The sequence below is a fragment of the Gracilinanus agilis genome, chromosome 2, assembly GCF_016433145.1.
Source record: "Gracilinanus agilis isolate LMUSP501 chromosome 2, AgileGrace, whole genome shotgun sequence".
NCBI classification, from domain to species: domain Eukaryota; kingdom Metazoa; phylum Chordata; class Mammalia; order Didelphimorphia; family Didelphidae; genus Gracilinanus; species Gracilinanus agilis.
In genome coordinates, this window is record NC_058131.1 from 141379206 (window position 1) to 141401440 (window position 22235).

Here is a 22235-nt window from a genome sequence, read left to right on the forward strand (position 1 = left end):
CACACACACACACACACACACACACACACATACACACAAGGGCACACACACAAAAAGTGCTCAAATCCTTCAAGTGCCCTCAACATGCTAATTGTCAATTTCAGAGTTTTCAAATATTCTATGCACACAATGCTGAGGCAGATCTAGGTTTCTCCCAGACATCTATAATTCCCTTGACTTCTACCCTGTGGCCTCTTAAACTGTATGTTTACAAAGCAGTTGTCAGTATGATTAGATGTTTGTGTATGTGTTTTGGAGGCATTGTCTGTTATAAGGAAATAAGAGCTATCACTGAGTATTTTCAATTAAGTCTTAGTTCTGTCCCCTTTAAGAAATCTAGTGGTAAAATGCAAGATTAATTCACTCTTGAAGGAGAGGCTCTGAAAAAGTAATTTAGGGATAGCTAGAGTACACTTATGTTAAGTGAATCTCTTTTAAAAGGCAGCTCAGACAATGGAGGAAAAGGAGAGAAAAGATGTGGAGGTTTCAAACTACAGCTGGCTAGAGAAGCAGTTTAGACAAAGAGAAATTAGAGCCATTGGGACACTTAATGTGCATTGTAAATAGCAAAAAAAAATGCGATGGTATCAATATTCCAAAAAACTTCTGAATACAAGCTAGAACAGACAAGCCCTGCAGCCTAAAGGTGGGAGAAAGCTATCAAGAGCAGCAGTTTTAGTAACAGTTAATTTAATGACTAGGAACTCAATTTGTACTTAGATTTTCCTTTTAACCTTTGTCCCAACTGAGGTGTTTTATAATTTGTTAATGGAAATTATATGTAATGGATGTGTATAATGCTGTAGAAATAGTTAAGCTATCGGCGTATATATGAATATTTGAAAAATATATATTGACCCACTCTGTATATGTATGTCATGTAAGTATATATGCCATTACACTTGAAGATTCATGGTAAAATAGGGAAAAATAATAATTTGTGTATATAAACATAAATAAATATATATGATAAGCAGGAGAACAACTATATATGTTGACTATTATAATATAAGTGAAGGAAACATAAAAATACAAGAGAGTTCAAAACTACAGTGACCAATGTTGGTTCCAGATGCTTAATGTCTAAACACAATTCCTCTTCTGTTAAGAAATGGCCAACTATAAATATGGATGTTTTATGATCCTGTGGTCTGTCAGTAGGAATTGCTTTATCGGATGGCTTTCTTTGGCTTTTTCTTTCAAGGAAAGGTACTAGACAAAGAAATTATTGGGAAGTGATTGTGGAATCAGAACAAAATGCTTCAAAAATTATTTTTTAAATCGGGTTTATTGAATGATAAATCCTTGCTTTACTCAACTGTCCATTTCTAAATTGCATCTAGTCACTGGGACAAAACTATTCTATTGTCTCTTAATGCCTAGATTGACAAGGTAAGGATCTACTGCCAATTCTCAAAGTACCCCCCTGCTCTAGGCCACTCAACAACACATGGTATTTTGGATCTACTAAATTTTTGCCTCCCCCAATTTCCTTAGTTCAATGGTTTTTCAGACGCCCAAGGACTCCTTGAGGTGAAAACCACAGGAATTCCTCTCTGGCCTGCTCCCCTCCCACCTACTTTTTCCTAAAAATAGATCTCCTTCTAAGGTGATTTAAAGGGGGATTTTATAACAAAGCTCTGCAGTGTATTTTTCTGGCCAGGCTACTAAAATCTGCTTCTCTAGTCATTAATTGGGATACAGTCATCTAGAGTGCAGGAAAATATTTTCCTCCTACCCCAGGCATTATCTATACCTAACCTGATATTCTATAGCCACAGACTTTGGAATATAAATTCTCCTACTCACTTGCCACCAGCCTTCCCCCACTCCCTGCAAAAAAGACTCTCTTCTTCATTCCATGAATCAATCTCTGCCCCACCCCAAGTGAAAGCTTTGCCCCCTTAAGTATTCCATATTGACCTACATTAGCACCACCACCACTAGAAAATAAACTGGTTTTTCATATTGTACTGCTAGTGTGTCTCTGGACCAGCCTAATTTACTGAAATGTGACTATAATTTGAATAATCATAATTTACATAAACTCAAATCCTTCATTGCAAACTTGCCTTGCAGCTGAAAAAAAAATCCTCTTTTTTTCCCCTTTTGGTCTCACTGCTAGATAAAAGGACATCATGAACACTAAGATGCAGGAAATTGCCTGCAGTAAATATGCTTATCAGGCAGTCTCAGTTGGAATCAGTGGGCCAGCTCCAGATAACCTCATCTGAGAATAGGCCTGACTGTCAAATATAAATAGCTGCTAACTACCACACTGGATCTGTACCCTGCGAGCCTCTGGACAGGATCTGTGACTTGTACTCGTGAGCAGTGGAAATCCACACTTGGCAGTTAGTTCCATCAAACCAGATGGGCAAATATTTGTCAAGTGCCTACTATGTGCAAGGCTCTGCGCTAGGTACTGAGACCCTCTTAATATCTTGTTTGGTTTTCATCACTTTGTGAAGGGATTGTTCTGGGACATGGCTGAGCTATCCCTGATTAGTTCCTGAATAGAACCAAAAGAAATTCTAGGAAATGGAGAAAAAGAAACAGCCCTCTTTCCCATTGGTGAAAATGATTTCTGACTAGTTATTCAAAAAGCATTTATTTAGAGCTTACCATGTGCCAAGTCCTCTGTTAAACCCTGGAGATACAAGGAAAGGCAAAAGCCAGTCCCTGCTCTCAAGGAGCTCACAGTCTAAAGGAAAATAATATCTGTTGGGTATTCTCAGACCTTTATATTACCCTGAGAATACCTTTACTGAAGTCAGTTGTGAAAAATGGAATAACACTGTCAATTCAGCCCTGAGAATCACATTTCATTACTACCCACTGCCCATGTGGCCCCTCTCGCCTTCTAATCAAAGGTACCCAAGAACTTGCAAGTAAAGAGGGTGACCAGAGCAGCCAGCTCTTTCTTTTCCACAGCTGCACTTCTCTGGACTTCCTCGTAATGCCTACAGCTTCTCAGCACACCTCTTCCCTTTTACCTGTGCCTGTCCTCGATTTCCAGCTTCCTTTTGTGTGTTTTCTCTCATTAGATTGTATGCTCCTTGAGGGCAGTGAATGTCTTTTCCTTTCTTTGTAACCTTAGCACTAAATAAGATGCCTGTCATACTACAGGCACTTAATCAATATTTATTAACTCTCCCCTAGCTGACCATGAATTTACTTTTGACCACTGCTTCCTTTCCACCCTGCCAAATCACCAATTGGTCTTAGATGCATCTCAATTTGACTTCTGTCAAACTGATCTTTGTCATAAGCTATACATGGAAGGAACTTCATAGGCAAACTCCACATAGGGATTCTTTGATTTTTTAAAGAGTTTTTTGATGATTTTGTTTCAATATAATTGTTTTTTTTGTAATCCTTATCTCCAGTTTTGGAATCAAAACTAATTATTGATTCCAAGGCAGAAGAGCAGTAAGGGCTAGGCAAGTGAGGTTAAGTGACTTGTCCAGGGTCATAGAGTTAAGAAGTGTCTGAGATCAGATTTGAACGCAGGTCTTCTTGATTTAAAGGGCAATTCTATATCCACTGAGATATCTAGCTGCCCCTCAATATTATTGATTTTTTAATATAATCCTATGGAATTTAAAAACTTTTTTCTGAGAATAGGTCCATAGTCGTCACTGATCTCTTAAAGGAGTCCATGACACCCAAAAGATTAAAAATTCTTGTTCTACAGGCAGCTAGGTGACATAATAGATAGAATGCTAAAACTGGAATCAGAAAGACCTGAGTGTAAATTCTCCCTCAGACAATTAATAGCAGTGATATGATCATGGGCAAGCCAACTTCTCCAGCTTCAATTTCCTCATCTGTAAAATAGGGTTAATAACAGAGTTGTTATGAAGACAAAACTATATTATATTATATGTACATGTAAAATATATATATAATTGATTATAAATGATATATTGCATGTAATATAATTTATGTAATATGTACACATACCTTGAAAATATTAAAGTACTATGTAAATGTTTGCTATTATTATTAGAACCCCCTCTTCCAATTTTACAGATGATCAGAGGCCCAAAAGGATCAAATGACTTAACCAACTTCACACAGGTAGCAAGTAGCAGAACCAGGATTTAAACAGAAGTCCTCTAATTCTGGATGCAATACTTTTTTCAATCTAGCATGCAATCTAGTACTTCTCAGAAGAAAACAGATCTTCCTTCTCCTCCCCCACCCCATTATTATATTATCCTATCTGAGGGAGAAAAGAATCCCTAGAAGTCCTTGATGACTTATGGTTTGCCATCTTGCAACCTGGCACCATGTTCCAATTCTGACCTCATCACTACTATGAACTGGGAAATGCTTCTGACTCTAAACAAGATATCTGTTAGCCTCCTTTACTTACTCTAGCTTTCTGAATCTCAGATTTCTCATTAAATCAGCTACATAAATAGGAAGACTGATCATGTGTATTTTCGCTTATACTAAAAATAATGGTTCCTACTTTAAAAAAAAAAAGTAAAGCAGACAGCAAGGGTACGAGGTAGCCTTTCACTTTTTTAGTAAGAAAAATCAAATCATTTGTTATAAAATATTCTACACATAAGTGACTATCTCTGATCTATTTATGATGAATACTTTTTGGAACTCTTTCTTGAGTAGTTCAACAAATAGCCTATAGATAACCTTTAGATAACCTAATTAGCCTAGCTCTTATCATAAAATTATCCTTACTGCCCCTGTTGTTTTTCTATCATCATCATTTCCCCTATCGTATTTCTTATAGGATGACCACCATCATCTCAACTCTTGCCTCTTGCATAATCTTTTGGTTTTTTCTAGTTTGCCAGAAAGATCCTAGAGCACCCAAACTGACTCATGAGACTGGAATCTTTATTTAAATTTAACTTCAGGGTGTAAGTCATATTCATGTATAACTGTCTGGTCAGCTGCCATGTTTTCCATTGCATGACATTATATTCCTCTCCTCAAATGTAATCAAAAAGGCTGGCGTCAATTCATTTCTGTTCCCTCTTGTTACATGTATTCTCATTAACTTGGCTAGAGTAAGGAGGCCAAAGAAATGACTGACAAATAGCCTAATTTTCAAGGGGCTCCATTGCACCTATGTGAGGATGCTCTGGGTGGTGTCCTGCTGAGATTTGTTCCTTTTGATAGATAAATAGTATGAGAGAAAGTATTTTCAAAGTTCCTACCTCTTAAAAAGTCAGGATAATGTTCAATTTTGTCTATCATTTTGATAGCTTTAAATTTTGGCAGAGCCTGTAACTATAAAGCACACTATCAAAACTTAGATTTAGATAAATATAACAGCCCCTTGCCCCATAGTTATATAAGATATCACCATGAGGGAACCAAACACATAAGAATTGACATAGCTATTTTTGAACTGTCTTCTGTGTAAAGTGGGACCCTGGCACCATGGCCCAGCCTTCTCAACCTAGCTTTCAAGCTTTATACCACAAAGTCTTCTTCTGGACAATTTTCCTATCTTCAACCATCCTGAAAGTATTACTCCACTTAAGGTTGTGTTCCTGGACAGGATATCTTCTAGAAATACTTGTGTTATGAATATCTGTCATATTTGGGAAAAATTACACCTAGTCTGAAAGATTCTGACAGCCATGACATCCTCCACACTGCTGCCATGGGTTTTTCCTTTCTTTTTATTTCAATCCTTACCTTGTGTCTTAGCATTGATACTAAATATCAGTTCCAAGGTAGAACAATAGGGCTGGCAATTGGGGTTAAGTGACTTGCCCAAGGGCACAAGACTAGGAAATATCTGAGGCCGAATATGAATCCGGGACCTCTCGTCTCTAAACCTGGCTCTCTATCCACTGAGCCACCCAGCTGTCCCTGCCAAAGGATACTTCTAAAGTCATCTGGATGACCATGTCACTCCCCAGCTCAAAAAGTTCCAGTGACTGTTTCCATGTGTATCCAGTATAAACTCCACTGTTGGGCACTAGAAGCCATTCACAACCCTACTCCAACCTGCCTTTCTAGACTTATACATTACCCCCCTCCATAAACTGACTTTACTATTTCTTACAAACATTCCAACTTCTACCTCTCAGAATCCCAATTATCCTTCAAAGCTTAGCTTAAACTCTACCTCATTCATAATACATTTCCTAATCCCCTTAGCTGTTAACACTTCCCCTCTAAAATTATCTTGTACTTATTTTGTATACATCTTTTATATATTTCTATTTGTAGATTATTTTTCCCACTATAGAATGTCCTGCTTGTCCGAAGAAACTATTCTTCTTCTTTGTATCTTTAGCACCTGGCTCATAGCTGATATTCAATAAGTGTTTATTGATTGATGATATTGATGCGTAAATGTTTCCCAAAGGCCACAAGTGAAATAGACTGATCCTGATCTACGCCATTTTCTAACTCCTTAAAAGAGTTCCCTAAAGAGTAAAGTACCATATATAGGAATATTGGAAAGGAACAAAGGACATCGCTCTTGTGGTTGTTGTTCAGTCATTTCAGTAGTGTCTGATTCTTCATGACCTCATTTGAGGTTTTCTTGGCAAAGATACTTGGCAAAGTGGTTTTGTCATTTCCTTTTGTATTTCATTTTACAGATGAGAAACTGAGGCAAACAAGGTTAAGTGACTTTCCCAGGATCACACGGCTAGGAAGTATCTGAGACCAGATTCGAACTAGTTAGGTGATAATGAGGAACTCCAAGAGAGTGGTGTACATGGTGACAGAGAAGAAGGCACAACTGTAAGAAATATAGAGAAGTTGGAGTCAATAAGATTTTATGCCTCATGGCCTTTAGTAGTACATTTATTTCATATCGTGGCTCTTTTGATCTTCACAACAAGTCTGAGGTAGAGAGAAATAAAATCATTTGGTGAACATCATTTAACAATTAATGATGAAATGGGGATTCACTGCTTCCCATGTCTCTTAACTTAAAACTCATTCCACTAAATTATAATTTTTCTCCCAACTTTCTGGAAGTTTAAAGAGGGAGAATGACAAGATGGGCTGCACTGTAAGCTCTCTTCCACCCGTATCTCTCTCCCATCCTGCTCATCACACAGAGCTCTAGTGAAGACCAGCTTCATACAGAATAGGGAAGTTCTGACCACTAACTCAGGCAAATGTACCTTTTGAATCATGTGGACTGTTCTTGCCTCCTGACTGATTATGTGTGAGAGATGAAAGAGAAGAGGCAACAATAGCAATAAGATTTCCAATGGGAGACTAGATGAAAGATGGTGCCACTGGCAAAAATAATGAGTTCAATATTGGGAGCAGATTTAGAAGGAAAGATAATATGTTTCATTTTGAGCATATTGACTTTATAGAGCTGGTGGAATATCCAGGTAGAAATGACCTGTAGGCAGCTAGAGATAGAGTTTTGAAGCTCAGAAGAGAAGTGTGAACTAAAGGTAGATTTTCATCAGCACAGAATTGGTATTTGAATTCAAAGGAGTAAATGAGATTACTGCAAGAGAAAATTTAAAGTATTTAAGAACTAACTCTTACTTTTCCATACATGATCTATTTGGAACTCTCCAAACCTGAGTTTATAAATATAGGGAAGCAATCAACAAATATTTATCAATTTTTGTTCAATGTTCCATACTGTGATAGATGTTGTGGGACATGCAGAGGGTACGGCAGGATCCCTGTCTTCAAGAGACCTAAAACCGAATCAGGAAAACATTGTTATCAAAAAGGTAACTATTAGAAGTCCTACAAGATAGTGCAGGATTGCACTGTTGAATACTAAATGAAGGGCAGGTACATATGGTGTTCAGTGCACGTACTCTCTAACTTGTTCTCACACATCTTCTCTCCATATTTTCTCAGACATCTATGTCATATAATGCATGTGTAATTATATAAAATTAATAAATGAAGCCATTGGCTTATTAGAGCAAAGATCAGAATCAGTTCCAAAATAGAAGAATAAAATGTAAAGCAACAATGTTAAGTTAAAACAACTCCAACTAGGGACAGCTGGATGGCATAGTGGATACAGTGTGGAGCCTAAACTCAGGGAGACATACCTTCATGTGTTCAAATCTGGCCTCTGACACTTAGTAGCTGTGTGACCCTGGGCAAGTTACTTAACCCTGTTTGCTTCAGTTTCCTCATCTAAAAAATGAGCTGGAAAAGGAAATGGCAAACCATTCCAATAGCTTTATCAAGAAAACCCCAAGTCGATTCATGAAGAGTAGGACACAACTGAAAAATAATAAATGCTTTAAAAAAGCGAAACCCTCCAATTGTCTATTAAAACAATCTATTGATGCCACAAAAGGGAGATTGATTTTTTAAAATTTTTTAAACCCTTACCTTCCATCCTGGAGTCAATACTGTTTATTGGCTCCAAGGCAGAAGAGTGGTAAGGGTAGGCAATGGGGGTCAAGTGACTTGCCCAGGGTCACCCAGCTGGGAAGTGTCTGAGGCCAGATTTGAACCTAGGACCTCCCATCTCTAGGCCTGGCTCTCAATCCACTGAGCTACCCCCTAAGTAGATTGATTTTTAAAACAAACATAATACTTATTTTTTGGTATGGACCTGCGAGTTCAGTAATTTATGGTTTCACTGAATTTCCTGGAATACCGAGAGGCTAAATGACCTGCTTATGATTATATCACTATTTCTATGTGTCAGAAACAGGATTTCAACATATATATTCCTAACTCTAAACCTGCCCTGCAGTCTACATTATCATATTGTCTCTAACCAACATAAATCAATCACCACAATGAGACCAAAAGAACCTGGAAATCACTTTAGCCAAGTGGTTTAGCCAAGCAGAGAGATATGGTAAGGGAATGTGATCTTTCTACTCCCTTACTTATTAGGAGTGCTGGGGTTGTTCAGTCTTTCCATTTATGCCTACTCTATTTGAGGTTTTCTTGGCAAAGATACTGGAGTGGTTTTCCATTTCCTTCTTCAGCTCATTTTTCAAATGAGGAAACTGAAAGAGGCAAACAGCGTTAAGTGACTTGCCCAGGGTCAAACAACTAGTAAGTGTCAGAGGCTAAATTTGAACTCAAGTTTTCCTAACTCCAGGTCCAGCATTCTATCTACTGTGTTATTTAGCTACCCTACTTTTCACAAGTATCAATTCTTTATTAGCCAATATTGTTGTTTTTTTCTAGTAGGGATCCTTGGTAAACAAGAGCAAATTAAGAAGTAAGCACCTCTTCTTTCATTCCGTTTTCAGTTATAACTGTGTTGTCTAACCCAAGCAGCAATCTTATCCCTTCTTTGATCTTTCTCTTTCCCCAAGAATAGCTCACATTATAAAAACAACAATAACAACAAAAACATTGTTTCCCTTTGCTTTCTTTTCCATTCTCAGCCTCTTCTGACTTTGAACTCTACTGACACACTTCTTAAAGATCACGCCACGTGTTTGTACTCATCTTTCATGATGTGCCCTTGATTCCATTGTCTTTACCAGAGGTTCTTAGCCAGAAGTCCACAAACCCTCTGTGGAATTGGGGAGGGGAGGCCTCAGAACTTGGAAGGGAAAAAAATCACCCATCATTATTTTCACAAATCTTTGGTTTTCATTGAAATCCTATGTATTTTATTTTATGCATTTAAAAACCCTATTCTAAAAAGGACTCCACAGGCTCACCAGATTGCCAACAAGTTCCCTGACACAAAAAAAGGTTAAGAACCCCAATTTTATATGTCTCCTAAGTTGTTTGGTGAGTTTTCTATACATCCATAGCATTCCCTTTAGACAACTCATTTTCCTCCCCAGTGTAATTATTTTCCTTCTTTGGTCTCAATAATTCTATGCCTCTAGGCCTTACTCTATGGAATTTCAGTCCATAAGAGCTACATATTTATTCTTTGAACCCTTTGAAACCTACCCTATTAAAATCTAAATCACGAGTCCAACTATGTCTAGCTTTCGCTTCTCTCACTAACTCTAGAAGAGAGGAGTTACTTCATTCTAAGGTTCTCATCCTTTCTACTCCAACTACCAGTTCCTGTTGGGGAGAATTAGGTTCAGAATAGCATTTTTCCTTGTTGGGTCCTCCACATTGTAAAGTATGAAATTATCATTAAAGCAAGTTGAGAAGTTACTAGATACTCTGACATTGGTAGAGAGAGATTGAACAGAGAAGAAAGGAAGATTATAATGCCAATCTCTGGGGATACAACCAGATAACTGAGTCTCCATCATGGTATCCTGCCTCCATGGTAGGTAAATAATCTAGTTATATGGAAGACCAAATGAAAGACTGGATTTATCAGAACAAATTCATCACCACTACTGAAGAAAACAACTTAAAGAGTGGGTCCTATTGATGCTGGGTGAATAATATCATATTCACACATTGTGGCAACTTTTTGACAAGAAATGCTAAATTAAGGTATTTGGACATTTCCTTCTCTTGAATATCAGACAGGTACTTTTGATATCATTTGTACGTAACCCTTGGCAAATAGGATGTCTCCTCACAGAAAAACCTGATTAGCTTGTCAATGCTGCCAATCCCATATAGTGTGATAAACTCTGAGGTCCGCCTGCCTACAAAACTGATAGAAAATTCCTAGTAAGAATACATGGAAATACACTGATCAGGATAGATCAGTGGCATGTTTAGCATTCTAGCTGTTGTCCAGCTACTTCCATGATAGCTGAGGCTTCATGTAATTTCTTAAATGAAGAACCACGGACAATGACAAGTTCTCCAAATATGACCAAAATGGCTAAATAGTCCACAAGTATGGAATGGTATGGCCAAAACACATTTACATGCTAGTTGCATACAGATCTATAGTCCTGAAGTAAATGACTAAGGAGACAAAAGACCTTTAGTTCATGCCATATGAGGATTAGTCAAAGGAACTGAAGATGTTTAACTCATTGAAGAGACAGATAAGATGAGATGTAGGGAAATGGAGAGAAGGCAGAACTAGGAACAGCGGGTAAAAGATGAAGAGAAAAATATAGACTTTATATAAGGAAAAGCTTCATAACAAAGCTGTCCACAATTGGATCTGCCTGTTCAAAAAAGGATTCTGGCATCTCCTTTATTAGAGGTTTTCATGTCTTCAAACTAAGCCTGGATGAGCATTTGTCAAGTATGTTGCAGTTGGTAGCAAGAAGGTAATAGATTCTTTTTCATGCATGTGTGGAACGAGATGATAACTGAGCTCCCTTCCAACTCTGCAGAGCTATTGTTCAGTGAGCAATGGTGCACATTCACAAGAGACCTAGATGGATTCAGTTGTACAGTCTATGGAATATTTGCAATTTTGTGAAGCCGAAGTGACTCATAAGGATCAAAATCAGGACCCACTGGTTTCATTAGCATCGTGATCTACCAACTGAATTACAAGCCCAAACATATCAGTCTGGTACCTGCTTATCTCTACAGGCTTAATTTACATTACTCACTTTTACACATTCTCCATTCCCACCAAATTGAACAGCTATCTGTTCAAACTGGAAACGCCATCTGTAGCCTCCCAGGATTTGCAGAGGTTCTATACCACTCTCCACCTGAGCCTTTATGAATCTTTCTCTTCCTTCACAGGTAGTTTAGGTGCCCCTTCTTCTATGAAGCCTTCCTTGGTCTCCTCCCAGTGTATCCAAGTTAACTGCTATCTCCTCCTTAAATATTCCCATTGCATTTTTATCTGGATCTTTCCTTTGCAGCCATCACACCAAGGGTGTACTGAATGTGCTTGATACAAGCTGACGCATCACACTCCATCTTATTTTCTACTTATCCTTATACATCAAAGTAAACTCTTTGAGGATGATCTCCAAGCACAGTTCTTTGCATAGAGTGTGCCTTGTTAAGTGTTTGTTTGAATTTAATTTACATTTCTGGACCAGGGCAATGAGGAAATATGTTTTATTTGATTGCATGGTAATTACAAGGATTTTTCTTTTCTTTTAAGAGGAGGAGATGACAGAAAAAAATAGTTGTTTTTTAATTGAAAAGTAAAATAAATTTAAAACATTCATACAAAGTGGGGTGGGGGGAGGATGGTGGAATTGAATTGAATAGCCTACTACATCCTAAGATTCATTTCCCCCCAAGTAATAATGACCTTTGAGAGTTATGCCTTCTGGTGATGTATGTTATTACAGCAATTTCTTGACTTTCTATTCATTCGGATGAATCTGTAAATATTTTTTAAGCATGGGGCAGCTAGGTGACTCAGTAGATAGAGTCAGGCCTAGAGACAGGAGGTCCTAGGTTCAAATCTGACTTCAGATACTTCCTAGCTATGTGACCCTGAGCAAGTTATTTAACCCCAATTTTACAAAATTTATTAAGCACTCTATTCAATCTATTGTGTTATGGTCTGTGGGGAATTAAAAAAAAAGACCTGGTCTTTGCCTATACGGAGCCAAATTCTACTTTCCTCCAGTGGGGAATAAATGGGCCATATGGTTCAGATATGGAAAGAGCTTTAATTATCATCTAGAGTTCAATGGGCAGCTAAGTAATGCAGTGGATAGAGCAGAATTAGGAAGACTGCAGTTCAAATCCAGCCTCAGACATTTCCTAGGTAGTTGTATGTCCCTGGGCAAATCACTTCACCCTGTTTGGCTTAGTTTTCTCCTCTGTAAAATGAGTTGGAGAAGGAAATGGCAAACCAACCACTCTGGTATCTTTGCCAAGAAAACTCCAAATGAGGTCATGACACAACTGAACAAAGACAATCATGGAATCCCCAAATCCTCATTTTACAATTAAAAAAACAAACAAACCTGAGGCAACTTACCCAAAGTCATAAAGGTAGCAGAGCTGGAATATCCAAAGGACCCAGGGCCTCTGACTCAAATTTCAGGGTTCTGTTACTCCATAGAATTGTTTCTACTCCCTTTCCCCAACTTCACCAACATACGGTCATTTTAGTGTATTCAAGATAGCATATACCCTCCAATTTGGCCTGATTAGGCAAAGCTAACAGGTAGGAATGGAAGTAGGGACGGAAGGGTATTGGAAGTGTCTTCTGTCAAGCCACCATAATGCAGCCAAATGTGGTCAAGGCATAGTCTAGGTTAGCAGAATGCAAGCCTGGTTGGGCCTTTGATTTTTGGGGATGAATAAGACAAAGAAGTACCATTTCAACCTCTGCCAATAAACTTCTGAAAGGAAATAAAAATCACTTTATTTCTGGCCTGTGGATTTCAAAGATTGAGTGAAATTAAAGAATTGGCATGTGGTTCTCAGAACCCCTAAAGAATAAGAAAATTGGAAAGAGAAGCATTAATCAAATGAGAAGACTTGACCCTGGGATGATATGATATTTGGATACCTGGAAGGTAGGGTGGTATGATGGTCAAAGCACCACATTTGGATTACTTGGGTTCAAAATCTGGCTCTACTTTTGAAAAAAGGTCATGTATTTATTTATTTGTTTGTTTGTTTGTTTGTTACATTACAATTCCTAGGCAGCTCCCACCCACCCTCCCCTCCCCATCCTAAAGAAGGCATCATTTAACAAAAAGATATTTGTATATATAAAACTATGTCTTGCTTGTTTCTATTTGTCAGTTGTTTTTTCTCTGGAAATGGACATACACAAGTCATTCTTCAAACAATATTTCTGTTGCTGTATCTAACGTTCTTTTGGTTCTTCTCGTTTCACACTTCATCCTTTACTTCTTATTACCTACATGACCTGGAAAAATCTTCTTCTCTCTGGAATTCAGTGACCTCCTTCCTCAAATGAGGAGCTTACTCTAAGCAGTTGTGTTTTATGATTTAAGTCCATGTCCTGACCCCTAGTTCTTGAGGAGAGAATCTATAGCCAGGCTCACCTCCTAGCATTGAGGGGTAGCAGAATATCTAACCTAGTGGCTACTAGACCATACTGATCTCACTGCCTAGTCCCAGACACTGCCTGTATATTTGTACAGGAGAGTACAAGGAGTAGAGGCTCTGACTCAACACTTCTTCTCAAAAGTTGAAAATCTAGTCAAAAGGGGGCTGGGTTATTTGATGGGCCAAAAAGTCAGATAACAAGCTTGCAACAGAACATGATGATGGAGCACATCAATGTGAGATGTACGGTCTGTCTCACCAGGTTGATGTCCTGTGCAATGACATGCTTCAGAGATGTCACATCTCGCTGTGACAGTGATGAGTTAGCCGAAGGCTATTTCAGGAGGTTTTCAGCCCTCAGGGACTTGGAGCAACCAGCTGGTGGGCCTGTCAAATTGCAGAGGCCTCTCCCTCCCTGTAGGAAACTTAATGGGGCCGTGAAGTGGAGCCTGGAATACTTTTATACTTGAACTGTACTACCCTGGGTCTTAGGATAGAAATAAAAGGAGACATAGAACGTGAGGGCCATCTAGCGGTTATTACCACTATTGTTTTATATGGGTTATTTCTACCTTAAAAGATGGCTCCACATTTCCCCATGTCTTCCTCTCCGATATTAATACTATTGTTTTCGCTTGTATTAGTAGGCGCTATTATAGCTATCTAATGAAAGAATAATGAAGCCAGAAAAACCTGCCCCGGTCTAACATCCTGTTGATCTATTTTTAACAACACATAGATTCACAGGGGAAACAGTATAGCGTCATGGAAAGAAAAGGAGAAGAAAATAATTTGGGCTTTATCAATTATAGATTCTGTGGCAATGGGCAGGACCTTTAACCTCTCTAGGTCACAGTCACTTCATCTGCAAAATGAAGATGGATGTACCAGCCCTGCTGGCCCTCAGGGTCATTATGAAGAATAAATGAAATAATGTGTGTGTGTGTGTGTGTGTGTGTGTGTGTGTGTGTTTGCTTCATGAAGCACTCTTTACATGGAAGGTCTTATTATCTATAAAGATCAATGGATCTAGTGCCTTGTCTTCAGAGCAATCATTACCAGCACCATCTAAGATTTATATATAAATACATATACAGATACACACATATATAACATATATATGTCAGTTTTTCAGAAGTAGTGATTTCCCAATTATATTTATACCCTGTCCTAATCATTTATCATCCTTATACTCAGGAAGTTATTTTTTCCCATCTGAAAAATCCTCCTTTCTGCCATTTCAAACCAATTTCCTCTTAATCAGACCCCTATGGAGGAAGAGGATGACACTTCTATATCCCCCCCTCATAAAAACAGCTTTTTATAGAATAAAAGGTAATTAATAAGCCCCGTTTAGCCTCCTGTGTTCTAAACTAAACAAATCTACTCTTTAAATATCCCTTCAGTACGACCTCTTCCCATTTCCTCAATTTGGTTCCTCTTTTCTGTACCTTGTTCATTTCTCTTCCTGTTTTTCTTTCAATTATAAGACACAGCATTCTAATAAAGCCATGCCTAATTCCAAGCAAAAACAAAGTATTACTTCCTCACTCTCCTTTGTTGGGATCTGGCTGAGACAACACATCGGAAGGATTCCATTTTAAGTGTAAAAACCTGTCAGCTTTCTTAGTGACTGATTTACATTCATTTTACGGTCACTGCCGGCCAGATCTGCAGGCCAGACAACATAGGCAGAGAATAAAAAAACTTCTTCAATCACCTGAATGTTTCCAAACCATCTTCATCACCGACAGTGTTTGTTCAGACCTGCTTCTTCTCCCTCTCTTGTTCCCCTTTCCATTCATAGCGGATGTCTTGTCTCTAATTTAGAATCTGTTCTTTGCTCCCATTGAACATCATCCCGTTTTTTCATGGAACATTTACATAGTTTATTGAGGTGACCATGAATCCTGCTTTCATCATCATAACTCTTATTCTTAGTCCAGAACTGATTTCATTACTAATCAGGGCAATAACTCACCTCTAATTTACAATCTGAGTGTTTCTCAGGGGCACTGAGATGTTTTGTGATTGGTGACAAAGTTAGAATGTGTCAGGTAACATTTGAATCCAGGTTTTCATGGTTCACAATGTAACAACCCCATATAACTTAGTGTCATCTGAGAACTTATTAAGACTTATTTTGATTTCATCAATTTTGTATTAAATCACAACGTATTAAACAGCAGTATGGACCCAGGTTCAAATCCTATTTTTGATGCTGTATCTTTTTGTGGCCTTAAAAAAGCCATTTGACCTCTGTGGTCTTCAGTTTTCTCATCTGTAAAATGAGGATGTTGTACTATATGGTTCTGATTTCCCTTCTGCCTCTATATCTATGATTATAGCTTTGGCCCCATGACTAGCCCCAGAATATAACATAATTGATCCTAAGACACTGGATATTATTTTCTATGCCTCTGTGTACTCACCCAACATCAGTGCTCTTTAATTCTAATTTCAGAAGATTTTGAAGCTTCATCCTTTTGTGGCATTCCTAGTAGCTTTATTTAATAATAGCTAACATGAAAAATAATAACTGCTAGTTATTCTTGCTATTTCTCTTCTCAGAGGCTTACTAATCTGATTACATTCATCTGAACAAGAGTACAAGGAGCTAGATTACCTATATAGCAGGACTCAAAGCAGCCTGATGGCACCTTTCAGTGGGAGATTCATGGCGTAGACCCAATTTTCTCCACCTCTTAGTGAGAATGTTATCTAAAATAGAATCCAAAGTTTTCCTATAGTCTTTGACTTGCTTTCAACCATTCAGATTCCTTCATAATACCTATGTCTTAGGGTCTTTTGCTAGAAAGAAATTCAGCTGGTCAAACAGAATTTGCTTTTTTTAAAACCATAATGAGTTGTTTTCCAAGGCTTTGGGCATGTCTGGAGAGAGGAATAGGGAAGAGATTTATGATTTGTGCAGAAAGCTCCCAAGTAAGGAAAATCCTACCAAAGCAAGTCAGTATCTTCTCCAAAACTTACAACCTTAGGGTGTTGCTTAAAGTCCTGAGAAGTTAAATGACTTCAGTATGATGAATACGGAAATGTATATTACATGATCTACATGTATAATTTAGATTATATTGTTTGGCACTTTGGGGAAGGAGGGGAAGAGGGAAGGGGAGAATCTGGATCACAAAATGTTAGGAAAATGTTAAAAATTGTATGCAATTGTGAAAAAAAAGAAAAAAATTAATGCCAAATATCAAAATTAAATGACACTATATATCAGAGGTGGGTCTTAAACCCAGATTTCAATCTGGCTCTCTATTCACTACACTGCTAGATATATATCTATACTATATATAGTATAGATATATAGTCAGAAAATGAGTTTTGTTGATCTCATCTAATATAGTCTCAAATGTTGACATTAAACTATATTTTGTCTTGATTTAACGATTTTGTTAATGAAGGGAACTCCCATCAAAGAAACTCACTTCACCAATTATTCTGCAATTTCTTAGTTAATCTTAAATGCTTTCCTGAAGCACCAAAAAGGTTAAATGATTTGCCCAGGGTGGTATAGATAGTATATGTCAGAGTCTAGCTTCAAATGGAGGTCTTGCTAACTCTGAGGCTGGTACTCTGTCCACGAGAACACTTGGACCCCAACTAGAATTATTAGAGCAATTTTTTCCCAGTATGAATTCTCCAAACTCAATAGTTAGAAATTATACAGTGACTGCTATGAGTGCCTTTTGGGTCTTAAAAGGCAAGTTAGCAGGCCTTGCTGACTTGACAATATCCAGTATTTTTTTATATGCTTCCTCATTCCATTTGACCTTCCCCAATTTCATCCTAGAAATCCTTCTCTCCATCATCCTACAATTGAATCTTTTTGTGAACACAGATATGAAACAAAAATTGTAAAGCCAATACTTGCTCAGAGCCATAAATTTTCATTCTTTCCTCTTTATGAGAGAAGTGTCACAGGGGAATGTGGGATTTTTTGTAAGATATTTTTCCCCTCTAGACTCATTTTTTTCCAATTATGAGTAACAGTCTACTGGGCCTTTGTTGGTCCCTTGCAAACTACACATTCATTTTTGTTTTAAGTTCCCTGACTGAATCCCTACACAATTGGGTATCATAACGTTAGTTAGCTAATATGGGCATCCTAAGTCACTGAGCAATGGGGGACACATGGGCAGATGTCTAAATCTGATGAAAGTACATGTTCTTCTGAGCTCCTGAAGTATCCCAAAAGGCTATCCTGTCCTCTTACTGCTTCCATAGGCACTATTTCTAATAAGTTCTCCATAAGTTGGGGTAAAATTTAGTGACTCTGGAGCTCAGACTCAAAGAGTTCATTTTTTGGTTTCAATCCAGTGGATTTTTCATGTTTTTTTGGCATAGGTAAGGGTGGAAAATAGGCTGTAAACTGTGCATGCAGATTTCTGTTAGGAAGTATATATATTTGACTTAATGAGTTGACAATGGCCTGCTTCTAATGTTCCTTTTCACACTGCCTGTTCATATGACCTCTACAGGCTCACACTATCTCTACAAATCAAGGAGGTAAAGCTCTCATGGATTCCCCCTCCTCCCACCCTCTCAGCTGATAAATTCACATATTTTACTGAAAAAAATTGAGGCCATCAACCAAGAACTCCCTTTTTCTCTCCTCTGCCTCATCTCATGTCATTCTGTGTTCATTCTGCACCTCTTTCCTCCTCCAGCCCTGTCTCACACAAAGAATTCAAACTACTTCTTGCCAAGGCAAATTCTTCAACCTACAAAAACCATTCCATCCCATTGCATTTCCTCCAGCATGCTGATTGCACCCTCTATCACCTCCATTCTCTCATTTAACTTCAGTATCTCCCTGTCTACTGACTGCCACCCTGTTAGAAACATGCCTTGGTCTCCCCCATCTTCAAAAAATCCCTCATTTGATCCTTGCACCTCTGCTAACCTTCTAACTACATTGCTTCTGTCCTTAGTGGCTAAACTCCTTGAGAAGGCTGCCTGCAATATGTTTCTTCACTTCATCTCTTCTCATTCTCTAACTCTCCACAATCTGGTTTCCAGACTCTTCAACCAAAACTGCTCTTCTCCAAAATTAATAATCACCTTTGAAATACCAAATCCAGTGGTTTTTTCTCAATCTTCATCCTTTGTGTCCTCTCTGGAGCTTTTGAGATTTTTGGTATCCTCTTCTCATTAGTAATCTTCTCTAAGTTTCCAGGACCTCACTCAAAATCCATTTTAAACTAGTCCTCCTCACCTTTTTCAGTGTTCTAACAACTTACATCTTTTGCCTCTCTCCAACATATTGTTCTATCCAGTATCACTGGCCCTCCTAAACAAGTGGCTCCATCTCACAGCTTCAGTCATTTTCTCTTACTGTCCCCCATGCCTGAGATGCTTTCCCTCCTGGACTCCTACTACTGAATTATCGAGCTTCCTTTAAGTCCCAACTAAAATCCCATCTTCTACAAGAAGCCTTCTCCAATCCCTCTGAATTCTAGTGCAGTCCCTCTATTGATCATTTCCCATTTATCTTGTAGAAAGTTTATTTGTACTTAGTTATTTTCATGTAGCCTCCCCTGTTAGATTGTAAACACCATGAAGCAGGGACTGTCTTTTGCCTTTCTTTGGATCCCCAGCATTTAACACAGTACCTGGCACATAGTAGGCTTTTAATAAAAGCTAATTGATTGATTGGCTAATTAATCAGAATATACCAAAGCAGCATGCAGCTGAATCTCCATTTCCTTCTGAACTTTGCCCCCAGGACCATCCACACAGGTTTGACTGATATAGCTGAGTGCCCACAGGGCCATCAATCCTGGGATAATATAACTCTGATTACTGATTTACAAAAATTATATAGTTAACAATTTTGAAAATTTAATTATGTTTCCTCATATGGTTAATATCTTTTTCTTTCTCCACAGTTTATATATGATGAAAAAGTTTCTTGGTAAGTACCATCATTTTCTACCTTCTAATTTCCTCCTCTTTGATTATCAGCAACTAAATAAAAGGCAGGGAAGGAAGCATTTTTGCATCTCAAACCTCAAATTTTATTTAATTGTACACATGTCATATTGCCTTCCTTCCCTGACCTAATGTAATGAGGTAGTATTTTATTACCTAATTCAGTAATCTGCTTGAAGCCAGTTGATCATTAAAAAAGTTTTTCCCTATCACCAATACTACCATGATTCCTTAGAGGCATTTAATAAATGTTTGTTGTGTTGAATTGAAACAATACAGATGCCATTATTCATTCAGGCAGCCATATTTCCTGTTCAACAAGTGAAGCTCTTATAAAAAAAAAAAAAGGAAGTAAGAAGGAGCTTCAGGCTATACCCTCATTGGTTAATAATACAGAGATGTTCGAGTCATCCATTTTGCAACTGGGAATTTACTAAGGATTACTAACTTGTAGCCCCATAGGAAGTGAAGGGAGCCCTGAGTCATGACCAGTTTACTTGAAGCCCCTGAACACATTTTCAAAGAAGTAGATTCTACATCATAAGAAATAATTTCCCTTTCTTTTGGAGATCCATGTATTTTTTTAAAGAAACCAGTTCCGTGGATTTAATTGGCTTTTAACTCATTCAAGTGCTGTTTGATGTGTAAGATGTTTTTAGAGCTTTTTAAAAAAGTAAACAGATTTTCTTTTTTCATATAAAAAAAGTAGAAATCACTTAGTAACACAAAATAAATAAATGGGAAAGCAAAAAAATTTTGGACTTGGGTCAAATATTTAAATCCCCATACTTGAGGTGGGTTCTAAACTAAGTCAGACATGCTGTAATGGAAATAGGAATTCGGTGCATGGTACAATCTCATTAAATTTTCTCAAACATTTAATCTATCAAAGTGGACTTACAAGAAATATTATTTCAACAATATTTCAGATTCTCATGGAAAGGAACCATGAGTATAGTTGCATAATCTGTGGAGTTGGGACTAAAGTAATAGAAAATGAAAATGAGAGAGATGAGGGAAGAGCAGAAAGACCACTGAGCTAGAAATCAGGAGATACAGGTTTTAATCCTGGTTCTTACCACTACTTAGCACGTAAAACTTGGGCAAAGGCTTTATTCAGTTTGGGCTTCAATTTCCCCATCTGTAAATTCAGGCTTTAGATTAGATATCATTGATCAGCTCCTTCTGCTCTAAAATTTTATGGAAAGACAAACCTCCAAAGTTAGCTAAAGTCAGCTTTCAATTGGCTCTTTCAACACAATGAACAATGGATATTTGCAAAATGCAATGTGTTTATTAGCATCATTGTGATTTTAGTATTTAGTAATTCCAGAGAAACACTGAATGCAGGTTCCTTCCTTTCTTGGTTCAGGTAAATGATAGAGGAGACAGAAAAAATAAACTATTTCCACAGATCAAAAAACAGAATCTCTAAAGTGCCTTTCTATATTAATTGGACTTTCTCGTTATGAAGAAAAGAAAATTAAAAAGGTCTCTTATTGCTTCCTAAGCTCAGTAAGTGGTTACCTAAGAAAAATGAAGCCTAGTGCCTGAGATGCTCTGTATTCTCCTTTTCTCCTGACCCCATCATCCACATTTTACAAATGAGGAAGAGACTTGTAGAGATTGAGACAAAAGTGGTATTTGAACCCAAGTCTTCATTACAACTTAAGCACTCAAGTGTGGCTTCAATATTCAAGATTTTACTGAATCAATATAAAAAAGCCAAGATGAGAACCAAAAAGTTTTATCATAGTTACAACTCTAGGACCCATCCCTATCATATTTTTCTGGAAATTTCATGTTCTTAAAATATAAAAAAGGTGTGTGTTCATTTCCTTTCATTCCTGAAGTGACATATCCTAAAGTCTAATGTTAAAGACATAGTAAATATGTTGTAACACATATAACATATATAATGAATATACAGTAAAATGTAAGTATATGGTTATATATAAAACATATATAATTAATATATAGTAAATAGGTTATAATCTAGAATTCCCAGTATAAAGGCTACTATAAATTTTTTGTGGGAAAGGAAGAACCAAAACCCCTGGCTTGAGGAATACAGAACTTGTTCAACAGGTGGTATTTAACTGAGAAAGGAGTGCCAATTCATAAGTATGAATTTTCTAGCTTGGGCACACACAGCTTTCACTTTCAGTGGAAAATTGTGTGTGTAGTTTCCATGGCACCCAAACACAAAATCGTTCCCACAGTACAAACCAGTACTTACTGGTATCATAGAGAGATACATTGGTCGGAGCATTTTCATGAGGGAACTTGAAAGTACAATCAGTCCAACTAACCAGCACACATCCTGAAATATATGTCTAATGATGATTGTGAAGCTAAAGCTGAGAAACTAAAGGATGAGGGATCGAGATAGTGTTTTCATCCCTTTTTTTTTTCAGTTGAAGGTTGTAATACTAGAATTAAAAAGGATGATCATAAGACGAATCATTGGCATGGAGATGGTT

General features: G+C 37.6%; 1 protein-coding gene across 1 annotated transcript in view; it reads left to right on the forward strand.

Moving 5' to 3' along the window:
• Positions 1-22235, forward strand: part of SLC24A3 (solute carrier family 24 member 3) — a 762616-nt gene that overhangs the window by 653255 nt on the left and 87126 nt on the right. Inside the window, exon 8 of the mRNA XM_044660739.1 lies at positions 19710-19735. Within this exon, the coding sequence (XP_044516674.1) occupies positions 19710-19735 (26 nt within the window). The remainder of the gene's footprint in view (positions 1-19709; positions 19736-22235) is intronic.